This window comes from Colias philodice, chromosome 10, assembly GCF_061535455.1.
Source record: "Colias philodice isolate Cphi_HAF_F1 chromosome 10, ilColPhil1 Martin Lab GWU primary, whole genome shotgun sequence".
Taxonomy (NCBI): domain Eukaryota; kingdom Metazoa; phylum Arthropoda; class Insecta; order Lepidoptera; family Pieridae; genus Colias; species Colias philodice.
Window position 1 is genome coordinate 6,708,247 of NC_143095.1, and position 23,554 is coordinate 6,731,800.

A 23,554-nucleotide genomic window follows, 5' to 3' on the forward strand; every position below is an offset into this window, starting at 1 on the left:
AGGAAATACAGGTAATAGCAATTGGTATGAGTTATTTATTATTTGTAGAATTTGGGTCTATGGTTTAAAATAACAGGGTGTTAACAGAAGATATTATTATCTCATCAATTTGCTTTAACTACAATATAAGATGTATGTTATGTTCAGTAAATACTTATATTTTAGATTTTACTCACCACATTTAAGTTACATAAATTATACGAAATAAGAACTTATTAAAATATAAAAAGCATTATAAATATAAACAGCAACATGATAAAGTTGAATCGAAGCCACTTATTTATTATTATATCCTTAAAAAGAAATTTGAACCTTGTGCCTACTTATTACATACAATTTTATATAATTAAGACGAAGTGGAAAGTATATAAAATTTAAATAAGATATCAATAGGATAATTAATCTCGTGCAAATTGTTTTCCAATAGAAATGGTAGTCTATATTCGAGACCTTAGATTGAGACTCTTCGACAATAGAAAAGGACAGGCTATGTCATTTACAGAGTGTTGCTTGTGATATAAATTTGTAACTATATATTCTAATAACTTTTCGGATATTTAAATTCTTTTCAACTGCAGGAACAATAGACCATACAGTGAATGTAATCCATAACTACTAATATTATAAATGCGAAAGTAACTCTGTCTGTCTGTCTGTTACTCAATCACGCCTAAACTACTGAACCAATTTGCATGAAATTTGGTATGGAGATATTTTGATAGCCGAGAAAGGACATAGGCTACCTTTTATTGCGAAATATGTACCACGGGCGAAGCCGGGGCGGACCACTAGTCTTTTATATAGCGTCATTTTTGCCTTGGAGGAAATTGTACCTACTAATTACTATAGGTATAGAATAAATAAGATGGAAAAAATAATGATTTGTTTATCATTACATCGTTCTTATTACCTATAATGGCTTGATCGTTCAGTAAAAACAATCTTAAGTCATTGTTCTATAAGTACGCAGTACGAAACTACTCTTATTACATAAACAGTAACCTCTTTACATATATATTTCTCAACTCATATAATGTCAAAGGAATATACTGTAGAATAGTAATACAATTTGGTCCGTAAAGTTTGAAAACTCGATACGATGTGCGACTAATTTCTATTAATCAAAGCTCAATTCACGTGAATTAGGTGTTGGACAACCTACTCAAGTTACTCAGTCTCTCGAGTTTTGGTTTAACGCTAATAATTGTAAGTAGTTTGTTTTATTTAGCGTTAACTAACATTTATGTGGTTTCTTTTATGTTTAAAACTAACTGTGCCTCGCGGGTTGTATGTATTGCCTCGCTCTTATTGGTCTTAGCGTATACAGCCTTTGTCTTAAAAAAAAAATGTGTGGACCAAATGTAACGAAAATCGTTTCAGACGTTTTTGCGTGAAGGAATACCTAACAAACTAACATACAAAGTTAATTGCTTATATAGTTTAATCGCACGTACTTACTACTAATCACAACAAGAAGTGTCGAATTACAGCTGTTAATCTGGCCATTAATTATAGTTTACATATCTACACGCTTATTAAATTGTATCCATTATTCAACTCTCTTATAATATGGATTTAGAATGCAATTGTTTCAGGATTAATTACCTATAGGTCGAAGTACGATAGTTACAATATCTCAATATACGGTTTCATATCGTATTTTATTGTTACTAACCGAATTGTTCGCTCCTAACAATACTAATTATGAATCCACTATATAATACTAAGCGATGGCCGCAACCACACAACCAACGTGGATAGTATAATAGTAATAGATTTATTTGTATTTTGTATATAAAAGGATTCTTATGATAGGTAATGTAAATGAGACCTAGGCAAGTAAAGCCTACAAACCTAGATAGGTACAAGGTATAAAGAAATTTTTCGATGCTTATAACTTTACTAGTAGTTGTCTACATCTTCTATTATTGCAAGTTTGTAAGATTGTATCGATGAATGTAACTCTTACAAGGGAACACGATTGAACGGATTTTGATGATGCTTGGCAGACGGCAGTGCAGCAGATGCTTAGAGCAGATGTTATTAGTCAGATCTACATAAACTTCCGAGTTCGCGAGTAAAACCGCGCGGCACCACTAAATAGTCTTCTTATAAAGAAGAGACGGTGACGGAAGTGTAAAACCCACTTACAACCCGTAGCCTTCTATGTTACACAACAGATCCGTCTTATTGACCTTAAGTAGGTAACTGTTATGACGTTAGTGCTAGCCTTTATTAGAATGGCGTAATATTTACGTTTGTTTTATATTGTCTACAATCTATAGGTACTTGAAATAAATACACCTCATATTTTACTCTCAGAATTTCGCTAGTAAGATTATTTTCATATTTAGAAATATTCGAGAAATGTTCTGCTTTGCCAATTCTATATAATTACCTACTTTCTAACATTTATACTTCGGCGCGTCCGAACTCCGAAATATCTTTAATCTTTATGTAACTGTTCCTAAAATAAATAAAATTAATATGTGATTATGTTCAAAATGTGATTCAAAACAACCTTTTTTACATAGAATATACTCGCAAAAAATAATTATCAAGTCAACGGAAGTGAAACCTTATTTTCGCATTTACAGTTTTTATCGCGATTCAAACAACGTTGAGATAATAACATCATTACACGAAATTGTTACTTTTCACCACTAAACAATTACTTTGTAATAATTAATTACTATACCTGCTTATCAATCAACAAGGGTTCATTGAACTCTGGTTATGGGACAAAGCCCACGCGACGTTAGTTCGAATGATTGAATATATTCTATCTCCCTCACTCTTGAGCATAGAAAAAGAGAGATTATGGAGAAATTAGCGGTGGTTTATTACCAAGCGACGCTTTCACATAATAATTATGGACGTTTCAATAGCTAAGCACAACAGTTTGTATGTTACATGCATAAAAAGTAAATGGAAAACGTATTAGCATTTTAATGGTAGTTTTTTTATGAATAACCTCATTTGCAATGCGCGTGTAAAATGTACTGGTAAAATTTGATATTTAAAGTAAATATGTAATTTGAAGTATTTTGGCAAGGTACATTTATTCTGGCTTTTCAGATTTTATCGTATGAAATCCTCTCATTGAGTTTATATCGGAGATTGACCTGGCTGTCTGGGATGAATAAACACACGCTATTTAATTTAAATGCACCAAGAGTTGCCTTCTTAATGTATTAGAATGCTAGAATGTATCACGACTCAAATATCATTGTTATGTGGTCGACATTTTTGACAAATCGTCACTTAAAGTTTCATTGCATTGCGTGCAATGACATGCAGAAGACAATCGTAAGAGTGATGTCGAATTTAGAGCACCGACTAGTCCTAGTAAAGTATTAATCGCAAGGAAACATTAAATTGCAATGTTAATTTACTCACTCATGCTTTGCATTCCAAGCATAACGTCTGAAGTGGTAAAAGTAATTATTGCAGCTTCCAAAGTGTCGAAAAGTGGCCAAATTTTGCAACAAACTAATTTACAAAGTCGTCGTCGTCAAACGGGAAATCTTATAAGTTTTAGATAGTTGCGTGTTTCTTGCAAGTTTTCAGTAGTTACAGGAAATCATGTTTGAACGTAGAGCAACTATTCAGTTCTGCTTACAAGCTTGATCGTTTAATGTATCCCCTTCTATAGTAATTAGTTAATTAATTACTCAATACAGTTAACTTTGAATATCATAAACTCATCCATGTTGAGAATCAACAGATTGTTACAATAAAAATATAACTACATGCTATAAAACAAAAGTTGCTGTCGCTTAGACCTGTGAACTTAGACCCTCTTTAAAAGTACGCAACGGATTTTGATACGGTTTTTAATCGATAGACTGATTTACGAGGTTGGTTTTAGTATACAAGTTTATCATCGTATTAGGTTTAAGACAAAAAGCCGGGCGGTGGAACGGGGAATGTAATCCATCGTCCGGTGCGGTGAGGCGACTTGAGACGTGTTCCGCTCATGCCGCCAACGGGAGGGAAGAGCAGGCAAACCACCTTTCCTGTTCTTGGCTTGTGCCTGGCCTGGAGATGGGCCGCCGCCGAGGGGGTCGCGGAAGAATTCTAACAAATACCCGCGGCTCGACGGAACACAGTGGGGTTTTAGTCGGTAAGAATCCGACATAACCCACGGCTCCTTCCCCGGGGGCCGTCCGTGGGTATCTTTGGAAGATTTCCCCACTATAAAAAAAAAAGGTTTAAGACAAAGCGGGCGAAACATCGGAAACCTAGTAATAAGTTTAAAGCAAACACTTTTTACTAAGTTGAATATTTAGCGCTGCAATGCAGGGCAGAGGTCTAATTATAAACTGGTTTTTCTTATCAGTTACATAACACTTGCAGAATACTATGTCATGCATATAAATAGTCCACATTGTAATATTACATATACGTGACTAACATCCATATGTTAAAATGTCCCAAGTGAAGAGAGTATAATTTCAATACACAAAACATATTCTCAAATATTTTTGTGGTATGTTGTCGCAGACATTTTACTCAATACCAGATGATCCGCTTTAAGAATTGAGATATAATTTGATACAAACAGTTAAGTAGGTTTATGTATTGGAAACACTTATAAAATTGAGCATGAATATGTGTGTACATTGCTTTTTTATCTTTGTGTTTTAGCCGAGTTTTCTCGATGGATTTAGTTTTAGGTTTGAAGAAGCAGTTGTCTCTTTACTCTTTATTATTGTACAATATTTTCTATAAATTTCTTTACTCCTCCGTAATACTACTCAAAACTTCAGCTACTGTTTTAGATAAGAATTTAAAAAATGCGGAATCGTTCCAGTAGCATCTACGACCATACCTACTACTTACTCGTCAGGAATGTTAAATTTCACTTTACATTCGTGCTATCAGTGATCTTCCAGTGATACCAAGCTATACGCATTCAAAATTGAGATGTTTATCAAACCAGAGTCCATGAACATCTTAAAATAAGTACAGCTACTACCGGATTTGGGTAAATGATTTAAAAACTAATAAAAACACTGGTGTAATACTAGTATATCTTTACTCTAAAAACTTTCATCTCAAAATCGAGAAGTCGCTTTTGAGTAAATCAGTTATTAACATACGCTAACAATGTTCGCCTTAATTTTAATATTCATACGGTCATTAGAAACTGCACTACACGTAAAAACTTAACCGCGACGCTCCATAACGCATCATTTTGGACTTCATTACACTATTGTGAGAACAATTACAAATTTAACACACGTTTAAATACCTCTGTACGTCCGGGAGACAATACGTATTATATTTAGTTAGAATCGTTTACTTGCGACCGCACGCGTCATGGTCACTGACTTTGAGTAACGGTAGCTCCGTGCTATTCGACTGCATCTGATCTTCAGTTTATAGAACTTCGATATCCATGTCAGAAATACCTTTAATATTGGAAAAAAATTGTTAGAGATGAGCCGATGAGGTGTAGTCTGTGTTAAGTTATGCATGTTCTAGGTAATTAATAATTATTGTTTTGTTCATGAGAACGATTGAATATTGAATTTTTCGGCTTGCTTTCTGTCTTAATAAAACAGGAACAGGAATAAATCTTTGTCTTTCTTGATCTTACATTTAAATATGTTTTTGGTTGTTTATGTCCAGATATTCAAGAACCACGCAAGAAGAGAAAATTGTGTGTCCGGACTCCGGAAACGGTGTCTTTTCCTTTCATGTAATTTTAGGTTTTCTTCGAAAGACGCTAATAATAAGGCTATTATGCAAGGATTCAGAACAAAGGTTCATGTTTAACGTCTATACCGCAATATACAGGGTGTCCCAAAAAGTAGTGATATACTGAAGCTGGGAGGTAGAGGACTTAGAGGGCTATCCGAATCACCCCCATGTGTGTTATGCGATTTTTCGTATTTTCGGAGTTATTACATTTTTTTCAATTTTTCATCTATCGCCGAGTACGATGAGATTTTTATTTATGGTGACGTGAATTATTGCGCTAGATGCTTGATTTTTTTTGTGTGCTAAGCTGAAAGATAGGCCAATTCAGTATGGTAACATTTACTATCGTTAGATCTTCGAATGGAATAAAAAAAAGAATTAAATGCCAAGAAAGATAAAATTACCCAGTATGTTCATAACTTCAAGGGCCCATAAAAAAATAAAATCACATAAAAAAGGTTTTCCATTTGGCTTTTAAAAACTTGCTCTATCGATCAGGTAGCTACCCTAAAAATTTCATTTTATTATTCTGAAGGCTTCAATCGAAAAATTGAAATCTAAATGTGGTAAGTGCAAAATTTTTAGTAACATGATGATCATTAAAACCAATAAATAGGTGTTTAAAAATGATTTTTTTTTTAAATAGCCCCGCTGTTGCTCAATGCAAGTGCGACATCACCGTAAAAAGTTGTCTTTTTAATGTCTGAATGCTCTTTTATCATTTTTAATGGTTTCTTCTGCTACTATGAATTTCCGGGTTATTTCGTCCAAATTGTGGCAGTCTCTCGTCTTTGTAGTATCCCCACGGAAAAAATTCAATAGGGTTTATGTCCGGAGACCGTGGAGGCCAGGCTAAAGGGCAAAAATACCCTGAAAGATGGATTGGTCGTTGCAGCCTGCGCATGCGCCGGTGACGCCTGCTTTAAAGCCTAGCCTCCACGGTCCCTCGACCTAAACCCCATTGATTTGTTTCAATGGGGATACTAAAAAGACTTCGGCTACTTGAGAGAATGCCCCAATTTGGACGAAATAACCCGGAAATTCATAGTAGCAGAAGAAACCATTAAAAATGATAAAAAAGCATTCAGACATTTAAAAGACAACTTTTTACGGTGATGTCGCACTTGCACTGAGCAACAGCGGGGCTATTTAAAAAAATTCTGGTAATTAAACACCTATTTATTGGTTTTAATGATCATCATGTTAATAAAAATTTTGCACTTACCACATTTAGATTTCAATTTTTCGATTGAAGCCTTCAGAATAATAAAATGAAATTTTTAGGGTAGCTACCTGATCGATAGAGCAAGTTTTTAAAAGCCAAATGGAAAACCTTTTTTATGTGATTTTATTTTTTTATGGGCCCTTGAAGTTATGAACATACTGGGTAATTTTATCTTTCTTGGCATTTAATTCTTTTTTTATTCCATTCGAAGATCTAACGATAGTAAATGTTACCATACTGAATTGGCCTATCTTTCAGCTTAGCACACAAAAAAAATCAAGCATCTAGCGCAATAATTCACGTTACCATAAATAAAAATCTCATCGTACTCGGCGATAGATGAAAAATTGAAAAAAATGTAATAACTCCGAAAATACGAAAAATCGCATAACACACATGGGGGTGATTCGGATAGCCCTCTTGGTCTTCTACCTCCCAGCTTTCGTTCATCACTACTTTTTGGGACACCCTGTATATGTTTCTATCACTTGTGAATGACATTATGAATTTATGAGTAGATTGATACATAATGTTGCTGTATTTACCTCGTCGCAGTTTCCAACACCACCAGGTCCACTGAGAAAATTTTGCTTTAGCAAAGTACCAATTTAGCTCGGTTAAAAATTATTCTGCTGCATTCAATCAAGACATATTTAAAATGTGCATTAAAGCTTTGCTAGTATTATACAAGCAAGTATTGCTAAATATTCTTAGCTATTATTAAAAAAGTACTTATTTATTTCACAAGTCAATAACTGCGTTAAAAACAACCGACTTCAAACTTGCACTTGCAACATTTACAAATACAGACAAAAATGCTCATAAAATAAAAACTACTGGGCCTATCCGAATAAAATTTTTATGGGACCAATTCGACACCATCCCGCATCGAATAAAAAAAGAATCACGTAAATCGCTTCAGAAACCACGGAGTAATCGGTGTACATACATAAAAAAAAAAAAAAAAAAACATACCGGCCGAATTGATAACCTCCTCCTTTTTTTGAAGTCGGTTAAAAATTAACGACTCGGTCAATATTACCTTTACCGAATTAGGTTCAAAATAGACAAGCTTACGTTATTATTTAATGATAAGTAAGTTATTTATTTTTAGACTTAACTATAGTTGGCTACTATTTACACAGAGTTCGGTTAAAAATAAACAAGCTTACATTATCATTGAATGACAAGTAAATCATTTAAATTTAGACATAATATTATTTGGCTAAAATTAAATCACTTGCTATGAAGCATATAACCGTGTTTCTTACTTAAAAACAAACAAGTAACTTATCTATTGGTACATAAGCATAGCTCGGCAATTAACAATGGAGCGAATACTATTTTTGACCTAGTAACTTGATAAAAATTAAACAAGGAATTGGCTGCGTAGCCTGCAAAGTCGGCCATTTCTATCAAATCATAGTCGAGTGACGAACGTGTCTGTTGAAGCGCCGCCTCAGCACCTACAAGGCAGATTCAAATTTACATTAAAAACAATAATTTTTCATCATCATTTTGAATTTTAATCAAACTATTATAGAAGAGCAAGATGCAGAAGACAAACTATTATGGCTCAAAAACTCCTCTGAGCCATGGACAGCCGTAGAACTAAAGTGGCAAGAAACTACAGAGACGAGGCTAATTGCAAAAGAGTTAACCATAGCTCCAATACCTCAATACAATGAATATGCTGCTCTTAAAAAACCCAAAGGATATCTTCTGGTGAGTTAAGTTTTTTAGAATTTTTTGTCTGCTTTAGTTTAATTACTTTTGTATACTTACTTACGTTTTTTTTTATTTGTTTACAGCTAGAAAAAGATATGAAAAGCAAAGGACAATATACCGAAATCACTGAAAGCTTCCCCACAATCAAACCAAAAATAAATTTGAATTAGTAAGTTACTTCTGATCAAGCATCATATTGTCATATACCTATTACTTTAATATGTAAATTACATAAGGTAGGTACGATATAGTTCCGATATGATATCTGCATAATATCTACATATCAAATTTGTAACGAGGTTCAACCAGAATATTTTATAATAGAAAACGAACAATATGTAAAGAGCTTATTGTACTTAAATTTTTTTTGGTGCAAAAAATGTTTAAGTTTTAGCATTTATGATCAGTTTCCCGAAGACGAATGTGAATTATGTTTCAATGAGAATAAATTCAAATGTTTAAAAAAAATGACGGATTTACTTGTTGGGTTGTAATAAAATTATTAGATTAAAAAGATTACTTATTCTCCTAGCTTAGGTATTTTATGGTTTTTGCCTAAACTTTTGACTTATCAAATACATTTATAAGTACAATTTAGGTGTATTAACTTGCTTAAATTACCATAATGGTTGTTTGTTTTTATGTAAACAAACCTAAACCACTTTCATTAGAGAACAAACTCCAACATCGCGAAATAAAATCAGCTGTTCCGTAGATTTTGGCATAGTAGATAATTCCACTTTTGTATATTATGAAACAGCTGATATTTCTTTTACGATGTTGGATTTGGTCCTATACCTAATTAAAGTTGTTCAGGTTTAGTCTGAGTCATTCCTTAAAAGTTTGCTCATGATTTATATTTCACCCTGTTATTGTGAAAATTAAAACACAGAACTCCAGTATCGTTTCTTGACATTGTGAATTGTGTACTATTTTTAAAAGTAGTAGTATTTAAGTGTAAGTAGTAGATATGTTACTTGAAATGATTGTATCATGTACTGAATAAAGCTAATTTCATTAATGTGCATAATTTTCTTTCAGTTTCTTCTAAGTTTTTGGTGTGTCGGCAAAATTAGTCTTGTTTTCCTACATGAACGTTTCATTGCCTTTTTTTCCGACATGCCAAAATTTTTCCCACTGCATTAATAATGGTAGAAATGACAACATATCGAACTAGATAAATATTTTCAGTATGAGCTGACCTCACATTGTATACAGGGTGTAACAGAAAGGGGGTACACATCTAAGCAGGGCGTGATGTACTGATGAAACTGAACAGTACATCACGCCCTGTTCGCATGTGTATATCCCCTTACACCTTGTATAGGTTTTACGAACATTCACAGGTCAGCTTATACTGAAAATATATAGCTTAATATGTGTCGTTTGAATTATTACTTGCAACCAAGTATTTTAGCTATGGTAACCTAATAAACCCGCCTAAGAATTCAAAGTAACTTGGCTAAATATACCAATCTTAATTGACTAGAAAGAACAGAGTATATTTAGTTATAGTTACCCAATGAACACGATTGACAGTACCCAGTAACTTGGCTACGTATACAAATTTTTAATTGAGTAGAAGTAACAAAGTAGATTGGCTGTCCCTACCCAATAAATATGATTAACATTATTGTGTTACTTAGCTAGTTTTACAAAGCAACATATTTGAAATCACTGAATTACTTTGCTAAAAACAACAGAGCACGTTGGGTATTGTTAAAAGAGTAACACGATTGACTATAGTAAATAGGTTTGTTAAGTTTACTGAGTGAATAGGTTAAAAGCAACAAACCCTTAATACGTATTTTTTGACCACCTTAGTGGGCTTATATTACCAACATACGTTAACAAAGTTGACTTGTATAATTTTAGCAACAAACTTTGCAGGCTCCCTCCGAAGCAAGTTACTCGGTTGTAAATAGCAGCAACTTGATTATTTATAGCCGTTACGTTTTCTCAGTGTCTAATTAATTTAAACAATTAAACAATTTAAACAATTTATTTATTGTTCAGCATGGCGGTGTGGTCACAATCATTTGGAACTTCCCTTTTAAGACGATACACAAAAAAAAATCTACTGCTTGGCGGGCGGAGTCTAATAGCTCGCTATCGCGAACGCGGGTGTGCGCGAAGTCATTCTTGCAAACTCGCCGCGCTGCCGCTGGCCGACTCGGGACAAACATGTATGGAGTCGTCATACAGTTATAATATTCTTATACATATATTTAATTGTTGATTTATTGGTTTTATTTTCTTGCTTATAAACAAATAATCTTCTGTTTAACAACTACTTAGACATTATTAATAATTATTATTATTTCGTAATGTTTACTTTATTACAAAATAATACAGGTTATAAATAATCTTTAAAATAACAAAAAATATTGTTACTCTGAAAAAATGAAATGGTACTCAATAACGCGGACTACTGAATGGATTTAGATAGAATTTGATGCTGACGTAGATATTACATCATGCCCAGAAATGAAAGGTAATATTTCTGAAAGAAGTTATAAACCCTAATTCTTCTCAGTCAAAGTCAAGAGTGGAAGATATCACTAATACAGTAAAACTGATGCGAAACTTTGGATGTTATTTTGTATATTTTTTTGTTAGTTGTTACTTAATCACGTCAAGACTACATTACCAATTTTGATAAAATATAGCTAATTGCCTGGATTTACACATAGGATACTTTTTATCCGAACTGAACACTTCTGTGGGATAAGACAAGATTCACGATATAATCTAATTCCACGCGGGCAAAGCCGCGGTCGGAATGATATTTTTTTAAATAAAAAAATTGTTTAAAAAAAACACAAAATATATTGACGCATGTATTTATTTTTTGCACTCTATTATAATTGTAATTATTCATTACAAATAATCAAAATAAAATAGCCAGAACAAAGTTAGGCCCTGGTAGGGTAGGTAGGCAGGTACAGCAATGTGAGACGAACACTGGCTTATTTATACCAATAATAATGTATTATAAACATTAAATTAAGTTTACTTTCTAACAACAAAAATACATAATATTAGCTAATGTGAAAGCGAATCAACCAATCATCCCACAAAAATGAAATGTGCACACAAATATTCATCCAAATCGGTTCATGTCATTAGGAGGAGTGACTGCAGCGCCATCTTCCGGGCCCAATTGTGTTTCCAGATCACCCAGGAACTCAATTTAATATACATACTCACACAAAATTTTTCGAAATGAAAACTCACATTACTATGTAAATATGAATATAAACCTGTTTTATTACTAAGCAATTTCCCGCACAGGTGTAGTAAGTATAAATGAAATAAATATCAACATCAAATTCTTTATACAACATACTTATCTACCACCTTCTAAGAAATGTAATTCTTGAAATTATTTCGTATTTTTTTAAATATAATACTACTCCAATGAGCTCCTGTTCCATATTATGTCCGCCATACTTCCACTAAGTTCACCATGATTTTTTATTTCTTTGCACTTTGTTGCTTTTTGCTAAAAATGGAATCATGCGATAAAACCAGTAGAGCTTTGATAACATACATTTTTGACTGAATAAAGGTACTTACGAAGGAGTGGATTCACATTGTGAACAATCAGTGGGTTTATTTTCCTTCTGGATTCCGGATTTCTGAACAGATTATTTATGCTATAAATGAAAAAATCTTACACATTCGTTATGTACTTAAAACAGGGGTACATATCAAACATCGTCTATAATACAATTATCATCAAATTTAAAATAAAACCAACTTACTTCATTAATTTGTTCCAATTGTAAGCATTCTTTTTCCTCCAACCTTTATGTTTCTTCTTCTTATTTTCTTTATTGTCCCCATTTGTCTTATCGTGTTGTCACCCTTTTTTACGATTGCGCGAGCGACACAAGTTCCCCGTGTGACGGCCGTAGCGGGAATGACTCGTGCAGCGATCGGGGTAGGAAGGTACAGGGCGGCTCTCGCTATATTGGCTGGTCGCGCGCTAATTTCAAGTATTTCTTGTTTATTTCAAAACCATCGCATATTTCAAAATTCTAACACGGTAGACGTATAGGTTGTATATTTTATAGTTAATATCCAAAGAGTCGTAACTTTAAGTTTGTTATTTTGAAGATGCCAGAGATTAAAAAAAAATAACAATGCTAACTTTGTATTTTTTTTCTATCGAGAAAATATCATGGAATCATGTTTCTAAAACGGTAGACGTATTGTGTTACTATTGAACTTTCTTGTCAAGAATTTTCATCACGACAACTTTAATAATATAAAAATTACGAAGGTTTGAAAAGGGCCGTAAATGTTAGAAAAATTAATTCATCACCTTAAGTCATATAGACCTGTAGTAGGGAAGTTCCCTCTTCCTTACTGAAATATAGCTACATGCTAACAATACAACACAAAAATTATTTAATTTATATGGTACTAAGTAATAATAAATAGATAAATATATTATATAAGTAATAAGTAAATAAATACAATAAATAAAATCAGAATATTTTATATTAAGATATACAATAGATATACATACATATATATAAATAAAATAGAATAATTTATATAAACAAAATCATGTTAATTTTATTATTATTATTTTTTTTTTTTTACAATAGCAAATCTTCCGCATCATCATAAGTGATAGTTTTGAGCCATTTATGCACTGTTTTTTTACAGTCTGCAAAGGACATTGTATATATATTTAGAGTTCTATTCATTTTGTTATATAATTTAATTGATTGCGAATAAAATTGTCTGGAGGCAAATAGTGTTTTATTATTTATTTGTGGTAGAACGGAGAATGGTATTCTTTTTTTTAGAATGTTTGGGTCGACTTTTATGTTTTTATGAGTTTTAAGTATACATTGCTGAATATATAGTTTTCTTACCGTAAGGACATTTGCTTCTTTATATAGGGTATCGGTTCTATATCTCTTTTTCTTAAATAGCGCAATTTTAATAATAGATCTTTGTGCCCGTTCTATACTAATGAATTTTGATTTAAAAGTGCCACCCCAAATCGTAATGCAGTAAAGTAAAAGAGATTCGACTAACGTTCTATTTTATATATGTACATAATTAGTTCCTTATCTGCAATATCACGTAATTTTATAAAGACCCCAATTAGTTTTCTGGCGCGTACAGTGACAAGATTTATTTGCGGTTGCCAACTTAAATTTTTGTCCAAGATGATACCTAAGTATTTGATTGTATTTACTCGTTTAAGAGGGGGGCAATTTGATGAGCAAGATTTATAATCGGTGCAGTGGTGAAGAGTTAATGTTAAATTAGGATCTGGTTGCATATTGTCTCTTATTGAAAATGTAATGTAATGTGTTTTTGACGTGTTAAGTGTGAGCAGATTCATATTTAACCAGTTCGATATCTTAAATAACGCAGAATTTGCTAGATTAAATACTTCGATCCAGTTAGAGCCGTGGATGAAAATAGCGGTATCGTCGGCATATGAAAAAATTTTTCCGTTTTTAATTTTAATATTTGTTAAGTCGTTAATATATGCTAAAAATAATGTGGGTCCAAGGACGCTTCCTTGGGGTACGCCGAAGTTGGAACAATTTTCATCATCACTTATGATGTCATTGTTCAGCTTTACCCTTTGAGTTCTGTTATAGAGGTAATCCGTTATTAATGAATGAAAAGTACCCCTAACGCCCATTTTATTTAACTTTTCTAGAAGAGTGGAGACAGAGACGGTATCGAAAGCTTTTTTAAATCCAAGAATATGCATAAAACTTTGCGCTTTGCATCTAATTGTTCTGTTATATTATTTGTAAGGCTGGAGATAGCGTCTTCAGTACTGATTCCTCTTCGAAAGCCAAATTGTGAATTAGAGAGAAGGTTGTATTTGTTTATAAAACTTGATAATCGTGAATTTATTAATTTTTCCATTATTTTTGATAGTGCTGTCAGGACCGAGATCGGCCTGTAATTGTTAATGTCGTCTCTGTCTCCACTTTTATATATGGGAACAATAATAGAGCGCTTCAGTTCAAACGGGAAGATTCCGTGGTGGAAGCACAATACAGCAAGATGAGTAATGCTAGGTAAAAGGTAGCTTTTAGCTAGTTTAAGGAAATGTGTAGGAATGTTATCCCAACCGGCCGCAGAATCAGACTTAAGATTATTTATGATAGTTTCTATCTCATTTATATTCGGTACAATAATACCTATCGAGTTTATTTGGGAGGGAAGTGAAGCAATGTATTCTTTTTCTAAAATTGGTTCACTTTTTATTTTTTGAGCCAAGTCTATTCCTATGTTGTTAAAATGTTTATTAATGTAATTTGCAGATTGTAATGGAGTGGTTTTTATATTTAATAGTTCAGTATTAATTGATTTTTGTTTATTTATATTAGTTAGATTTTTTATGCATTTCCACAAGGTCTTGTTATCATCTTTAGATTTATTGAGTAACGTTCTTTCATATTGTTTTTTTAATTTTTTAATTAAGTTATTGCAAAAATTGCGATATCGTCGATATGTAATTTGCAAAATATTATTATTCTGGTCAAGCCGAGCTTTTTTTTGTAGTTTATTTCTGTTATTAATACATTTTAAAACACCTGGAGTAATCCAGGGCTTTAGAATTCGTTTGTTGGATGAAATTTTGTAGGTTTTTGTAAATTTATTTAGACATTTTGTTATTAAATCAACTAAGCTACTACATAAAATGTTAGGATCGTTTATATTATTTAAATATGTAAGATCAGTTTTTTTTAGGTCAGAAACCGCTTCTGAAAAGTTAGTAACTGTTTTAGTGAGATTCCTTTTTTTTATTATTATTTTATGAAATATACTTATTAAAATCATTTTATGGTCAGTTATCGTTGTGTCTAATACTGCAACTATTATCTTAACATTAGCAGAAGAAAAATTAGTGAAAACATGGTCCAGACAGCTATTTATCCTTGTATCATATTTATGTCCAGGTAATAAGTTGTGCGAGGCCAACATGTCCATATAAGTTTCTGAAAATTTATCGCTATGTCCTTCAATTATGTTAATATTTATATCGCCAGTTAAAATAATGTTTTTGGAGGGGTGTAGTGAATTCAGATATGTATCAAGTGAATTTATGAATGAAGTCGGATTTCTTTCAGATGGAGAACGAAAGATAGCAATAATGTTCAGATTAGGAGTAGTGATTTCTAAACATGAAGCACCGTGAATTGTAATGTGTGTGTAGTGTCTAATTAATGTTAATTAGCTCCACATATAAGGACAATTCTTTAATAAATTTACTACTACGTATAGTATTTTATTATCTGTGCTCAGTGCTACTACCCACTATCAGAAAAACATCAGAAACTTGGTGGAAAAAGTCAATTTCTAACCAGATAGTTTTCTAGTTGTAACACCAGTACTAAGATTGAAGTGGAAAAAGTAGGTTGTAATAAAACGTTTTAAAGTCACGAATGTTGCTTATTCCACTGATACAATCTGTTATAGTGCCAGGTGTATATTATGCAATAAATAACTTTAACTCCTTGTGATATTGCTGATTTTTCCTTAACACGTTACTATTATAAGACTGAAGAGTTATCGTTGTTAAAATGTAGTAACATAGCAAATAGTTTTAAAGTCTGTTAACACAGTATGCAAGAATGTTGTCTACAAAAGAGTGTTGTTATGTTACGACTTACGAGTTTCTAGAATCATAATAAAGTCCAAAAAATTTGGAAAATCCAAAAGTGCACGCCTCATAATTTTTTTTTAATAAATATTTATTAATTATTATTTTTGTTTATTTAATAACAATGAAACCACATCGAATCAGACCCTGAAAAATGAAAGGGTTCTATTCCTGAGCATACTCAAGCGTAAGAGAAAAAAAAAGACTCGATTAGTAAAGTATTTCGGTCGCTATCGTGTTAACAAGAAAAAGGATCCGCACATACAGACACACGGACGTCCAAGACAGAACTTTTTTAAACTGTTTTTTAACTAGTTTAAATAACAAAAATGACATCAAAAATATCATGAACGTTAAAAATAGTGTTTTTTCTTAATATGTGTGTGTATGTATTATCTTACAAGTGCAATGTATGATACATAAAGACATTTTAAGTTTGAAAAATCAGATGTTTTGCGCGAAGTGACAGTAGTACCCACCTCAACGCTTCGCTTATGAGGCGTGCAATAAGAATGTCAGTGACAATTGTTTTCTGTCAATTTACATGGCAGGTTTTCATAGAATTAAAAAAGTCATATCAAAATATTTTAACGATGACTATTTTGTAACCATAAAACAGGTATGGTATTTTAAGAACTCGTTTTGGCCATCCTACTTCATTCGTTTAAAATAACATCTGTGACGTAACAAAATGGCGGAAACTCATTTCCTTTTCTAATTTGGCGCGCAATGGACCTCAATTATATCCTTGTTTCAAGGTAACATTCTTTTTTTTTTTCATTCATTCTTAATTCGCTTTCTATTGGCAGTCGATCATTTTAGGAACTTTCTAAATCAATTCCTTGTACAATGTTGTACCTAACATGAATAGTGAGTTTGTATATTCTTGTACCTAACCTCAAATTATAATGTTCTAATAGGAATAGTGAGATAAAGTAGGATAACTTGGACGAATTTAATAAATGTTATGTTTCTTTTAACATAGTTATAAAATATCTTAACTATTCTATAATATTGTATGCTTTGATTATACGGTAACAATCCTACTTTGTAATACAAAAAAATCTAAATTATAAAATAGATTTGATACACATCAAAGTGCTATTTTCACAACCATACATACATAAGTCATAACATAACATACATAACATCCTGGTTGGACAGTACGCTACTTAAATGATTATAAAGTACTTACTGGGGGGTTAGCATGTTATCTTAAAGCAGTATTATTTCCAGTGTGAGAAAGGGATGGTGCTAGACGACCTGACAAATGCTGACCTATAATATGTATAGTCTGTAAAGCTCTTTAATTTTTACAGACAGGATATTATATCAGATATTGCTATTAACTATCATGGTAACCCGTTCAACGTATGATAATAAAACGAATTCATTTTAATAATTCCCCAACATTTATATACAAGCTACGTTTGCACCATTGCATTTCTTTCGCCTGTCAAATCTTTGAAATCGCGATACTCCGAACCATGGATGTACTTTCTAGTTTCTACCCATCGACACTTGAAAGCGAACGCAGACTTTCTTGTCGCACACTTTCTAATGCTGTTACGTGAGTGATAATCTCGTAATTTGGCTGTGACGTGAATGGGAGAAACTGAATCATAATATTATTGTTTTTAATTTTTTGTACTGGCATCTAAGAATTTAGCGGTGATTGTTATTTTTTAATTTTTTGTGCTCGTGAAGGTTTTGGCGGCGATTGCTATTTTCAGTCTGTTTGTTGGATATTAATAATTTAATAATACTTCAGGTATATTAAAATTGTATATTGAATGTTAACATATCAATTTCGTTTGAATGAAGTTTGAATTCTCAAATACATATTCCTAAAGGTTATCACAACGAAAGGCAGTTCAGACAATTTCTTGTATTACAAATATTATTTACGTACGATAAAATATAAAATAATACCCATAGGTGTAGTAAATTGCCGGTCTATATCTAGTTTAAAATGAACATCATAATTGCCACCATATAACAATAACAGTTGAATGTTCTGCACTTATTTTATTTCGTGGAAACTTTTAGTACCAACTACTTACTCTCTCACGAGCGGTTGGAGGATACGAAATGAATATTAATGAATAAATACTTTTCGTTTAACCAAAAAATAATTAATTACCTATATTATTTATTTATATAATATGTGGTTTTGGTTTAATTATAAAATATGAAACTTAATAAAACATAAAACTAACATTGAAAATGCTTCAATGCTTGGATAAAACTTATTCGTCGAATAATGTATAAAACTACCATTTTAAAAACGTATTCTAATTGCCCGTATTTGACAGTTTACGTGACATTTTAATATTATCGTGTAATACTTTATTGGACGGATAAGTTTTATCCAAGCATTGAAAAATCGGCCCTTAATAAACTATAATTAGTTGGGAATAAGGAGAAACTAGAAAGTATTTAAATTAATTATTAATTTATCAAACCAAAATCATGCTGACCCTAATGTAATAAGTAATAACGAAGTATTTGTGAATTCCTTTATTTTATTATCAATCTCGTGAACCATAATAGACAATAACAAATCAATTTCAAAGCTAATAAAAATAAAGATTCCAGTCTTTGTTTCAATACCTAATTATGAACGTAATTGAAACTCGGAAACTAAGACCATTAAAACAATAAACATTTATTATTATTGTCAGAGAATTGGAACGTGTGGCTTTAAGTAGTACTCGTTTATATTTAATTTTCGTTAGAGAAAAAGTTTTTTTTTTAATACATATTTTATTGATTGATTGATAAAAACCAAGCGTTGTGATTTGATTTCTGTCCATTGTGGGGATCAAAATAGTATATATTATAATATCTATAGTATCTATAGTACCTATGTGGAGATAATTTTAAGAATTCATTATTTTATTATAATTATTTTTGGTATCGTCAATTAAAAGTCGAATTTCTACGCCAACATTTTCTTCAAAAGAAATGGAAGAACGATTTATCTGATACAATTATGATTATAGATACTTTATAATACATTTGAAGTTAAACTTTAGTTTCCATTGGTTTATTACTGAAAATTTCAAAAATATTTGTACCAATATTTTGGCTTGCATGAAAAAAAGACATGTAGTTTTAAGGGTATCTAATGCTTAATTTAGTTCAGACAAGCTAAGTTACTAATTCTAAATAATAACAGTTTTTATTTATTGTTATCGAACAAATAGAACGGTCAACTTTCTACATTAATCCAAATACCAGGCAAGCAACCATCCGTTTTATTTTATCTTCAATTTGTAAATCTCTTTCATAGTTGATAATAATAGAAATCAAAAGATTCCACGATATTGCCGTAAGGTATAGGTGTTTCAGTCTAGTCAGACAATAATATCTACCTATGTTAATTTGATGGCCGCAGGATAAGGTAAACGTTTGCTATTGCTTATAGTTATAAATTTTTAAAAAGCTTTTTATTTCTTCTTCTTTTTCTTAACTTGAATATTTGTTTTGTTAGTTAGTTGATTGTTGTTATAATGGACAAGATCAGACACAATCGTTTTCAGATAATGCTATTTTATTTTAACCAAAAATATTGAGATAAAATTTATCAAATGTTAAAAAACAATAGGACTTACAACGACCCTTATTTTCAAATTGTCATAAATCTCGGAGGTAAATTATTCAAGGTCTTTTCTACAGACATATATTTACCTATTTATTACTCATACTGTATGTATAAACCGGCTATATCATATATCACTCGTTTCGTTCAATTCAAGTACCACATAAATCATAATGCGGTTGCCCCCTACTTTCACATTGCAATCTTACCTAGTTATTCAAGTACCTAGGTAATCAATTCATTAGCCATATATAACCATGGATTTATAGATAGTATCAGTCTTAAATTAATATTAAGCTTTTGAAATCCACGACAAAGACATTCATGAACGCAAAGCGATTTGCGAATTTAATAACATTACCAACATTAGGTATAGTACTGTTTATGCGAAGCCGAGGTTTAGCTTTTGAGATATAGTACTTTACAAGTTAAACTTGCACCTAGCTGAGCAATACTCATATAACTTGAGTCACAGCTTTACCTTAAATATTTAACACGGGATATTTTGACTTCATTTACAAATATAATTAAGATAATAAGTGTCGCACTAGCTTAGGATTGAATGTGTGACCCTGTTTTAGTTATGATCAAGTAGTCCGTTGAGCAATTCATATAGGTACATTATATATTATTATTGAATAAAAATAGTTGATACAAAGTGTTCTAATAAAAATAATATATTGAATACTCTTAACAGGATACTTAAAACTCGTAAAGAAAATCGACATTGATACCAATATTGAAATTCATTTGCACCACAGATAATCCCTAAACACAGAACGTAACGCTTGTTTTGGTATTACATATATATGTAAAGGTAATAGAAATTAATAATTATGTATTAGGTACTTAGGTGTTCAAATTTTCCCTCTTGTTGTCATTTATTTATAACGTTCCCATTTCATAAAAATAAGCTCTTGTTAAAAATATCAAGATATTTTTCGCTGGTGTCCCTGTTCATAAAGGTTGCGGTTAAAACAAGAAAAATATGATAGATGAAAAACACAATTTGATTAGAAATATTTAGAAAGTTAGAAATAAGAATATGTTTACCATAAAAAAAAACCTTTTATTATTTACAAACGTTGAAGGTAAGTGAATAATTTATTATTTAAATGGATGCAAGATATGATAAACAGACGCTCATTGCTCAGTGGAATTTCACTTTAACACTGCGCAAGTAAGATAAAACAGTTAGTTCTACTAATTAAAAATAACAGTATAATTACGTAGCATCGTCATTGTGGGTAATTTCATTGATAGAGAGAGATCTGTCAGAGACACAAATCTTCTCTATATAATAAATACGAATCGCAAAATGTGTTGGTAAGCGCATACCTAACTCGAGAACGGCTGAACCGATTTCCTTAATTCGTTTTTTATAATTTTCCTTCAAGTACGAGGATGGTTCAATCAGCAATACACAGTAGTAGACATAAGACTGATTGAAACTCGCTTTTGTTTCTTTAGCGAAAACAAAGCGAAGAGAGCATTGTTTTAATACCTATATGCAAAATAATATGTATATATCATTAATCCAGTTTATACAGTGACATCTCTTCGCGCGAATATATTCCTTAAAATGCCCAAAAACGTGAAAATTCTCATTAAAATTGTACGCATAATCATGTTGGTTTAACAAAAACTATTCTGCTAACAAACTGTTTCGGAATTGGAGCGGAAAGAAAACGTCAATAGAAGCACGAGGTTTCATTCACATTTGAACTCCATATTAAGAACGTACTATGTAGTGTCAAGTGTGTGAACGTTTTAAATCAGAATAATATTTTTTTGTATTAAACTTACATTTTTAGATTATTTTATCTTTAAAATGCAATGAGACAGGTTAATGTAGGTATATGTGCCAAGAAAAATCATCTAAGTGGGTAATACGTAAAATAGCGAACCCTAAAAGAGAAACTAATCTAGATACATACCAAACCTTTCAATATAATACAGAACAGTTGTTATTTTAATAACCAACCTTTTATATTTAGGTCATATTATTATAATGGCAAAATAATATATTCTATCTATAATACATATTATCTACTTAGGTAAATACATAAAACTAGAAGATTTTTACGGTAAAAAAGGTAGGTAGGTAGGTAAATACATAAAACTAGAAGATTTTTGTTATTGTTCATTAGTCAAATACAATAGTAACCACGAGTAGTTCGGGAAAACTATTTAATTATCATAGAGAAAGCTTAATAGCACGCTCTACTGATTGTGGTCAAAGACGAGGATCCATAGACCGCAAATCGCAATAGCTTGGATTATAAAATTAAAAAATTTACATTATATTCATTGTTCTATATTTAATAATCATAAATATATGTTTCTGACTGTTTTACAATGTTGCAATGATAAGATTTATAAATATAATGCTTATATTATAAATTTATAATGATTTAAATTTTGACACTTTAATAATTAAAATGTCTACCGACTTAATATAGGTATAATATGTAAGAGGAAACTTACTAATAATTAACTACTAATAAGTTATTAGTAAGTTTCCTTACTAGTAATAATCCTGCTTGTCCTATACATTGGTATAAACAAAAAAGATGGTAGGTAAAAAAAACATAAGTTCAATAAAAAACAGGTAAGTAATTTGTAAAGTTGGTAGTTATTTATATCTACGCATTGCAATGGTTTTATCAAACAAGGAAAAATATTATTCCATATAATTCACACGTGTTTTCTATTTTGTTCCAGATATCGAAAGAAAAATTACAGTGCAGTGTAGTGAAGTGATCAAAACATTTATTAATGTGCGTGAAGTGATGTGGATATCCTTTGGGACCAGACAAATGAAGCGGCGTAGAGCACGTGTACTCCCCTACGCGTCTGTGCAGTAACTACAATGTTGGCCGCGTGGCCGTGGCTTCTCGCGGGATGTTTTTCGCTAGGTGAGTGCTCCTCATAAATGTGCTGCCCTGGTACATCGGCCTGCGAGGTGAAGGGTTCAACAAAGCAAAACTTTAAAGAATTTACTTATCTAAATAGTTTTTTGTACGTATTTATTAGTTCATGGTTTTCTTAGTTACATCAAGTGCATGTAGAATGAAACCACATAAATGCGTAGACAAAACACAATTAGAAATAAATAACATCACTAATTTCTAAGCTTAATTGCCATCTAATAAATGACATTAGATAACCTCACGATAACGTAAATAATTTTTCGCTTTGATGATCTATGCCACGGGAAAATAAACTTTATGCCTTTGTTATCACGTATCACGATTGATTTTAGTCTAAGGAATTAGATGAAAGTATTTATTTTTGGCTTATATTATATTGTTTAATTACAATACCTATGTCCATATTTGTGTGACATTTAAATAAAAATTATTCAAATATTAGACGAATTAGATGGAATACCAGCTATTTTATAATAATGATTGGGGGCCGTTGTGATCAAAGGACTACATTTAGCCGGCATTCACAACGTTATTTCATTTGAAATTCAAAAGCTAGAGTCGACATAAATATAATAAAATAGGAACAGAAATCTCGTATTAGACGGAATTCCTCGGAGCATTAGACGTTCTTAGAAATTACTAGGATATAAGAACGAGGGAACAGGTCTATCTAGCCTAGCTTCACCATATGTAGCACA

The 23,554-nt window shown here is 31.6% G+C and overlaps 1 protein-coding gene and 2 long non-coding RNA genes across 4 annotated transcripts in view; 2 read left to right on the plus strand and 1 right to left on the minus strand.

Moving 5' to 3' along the window:
- The first annotated feature begins 8,297 nt into the window (after positions 1 to 8,297).
- Positions 8,298 to 9,683, plus strand: LOC149485245 (uncharacterized). The gene is made up of 2 exons (XR_016316200.1): positions 8,298 to 8,659; positions 8,746 to 9,683. It is a non-coding gene; the product is annotated as an uncharacterized LOC149485245 (long non-coding RNA).
- A 1,023-nt stretch (positions 9,684 to 10,706) lies between these two features.
- Positions 10,707 to 12,744, minus strand: LOC149485246 (uncharacterized). The gene is made up of 3 exons (XR_016316201.1): positions 12,430 to 12,744; positions 12,242 to 12,303; positions 10,707 to 12,167 (listed from the first exon to the last, which is right to left on the minus strand). It is a non-coding gene; the product is annotated as an uncharacterized LOC149485246 (long non-coding RNA).
- Positions 12,745 to 22,638: 9,894 nt separating this feature from the next.
- The window catches only part of Cad96Ca (tyrosine kinase receptor Cad96Ca), a 44,247-nt gene continuing 43,331 nt past the window's right edge, over positions 22,639 to 23,554 (plus strand). For both annotated transcript variants that reach the window (XM_089700005.1, XM_089700006.1), the window contains exon 1: positions 22,639 to 22,841. In XM_089700005.1, the coding sequence (XP_089556131.1) occupies positions 22,796 to 22,841 (46 nt within the window). In that variant the 5' untranslated portion in view covers positions 22,639 to 22,795. The remainder of the gene's footprint in view (positions 22,842 to 23,554) is intronic.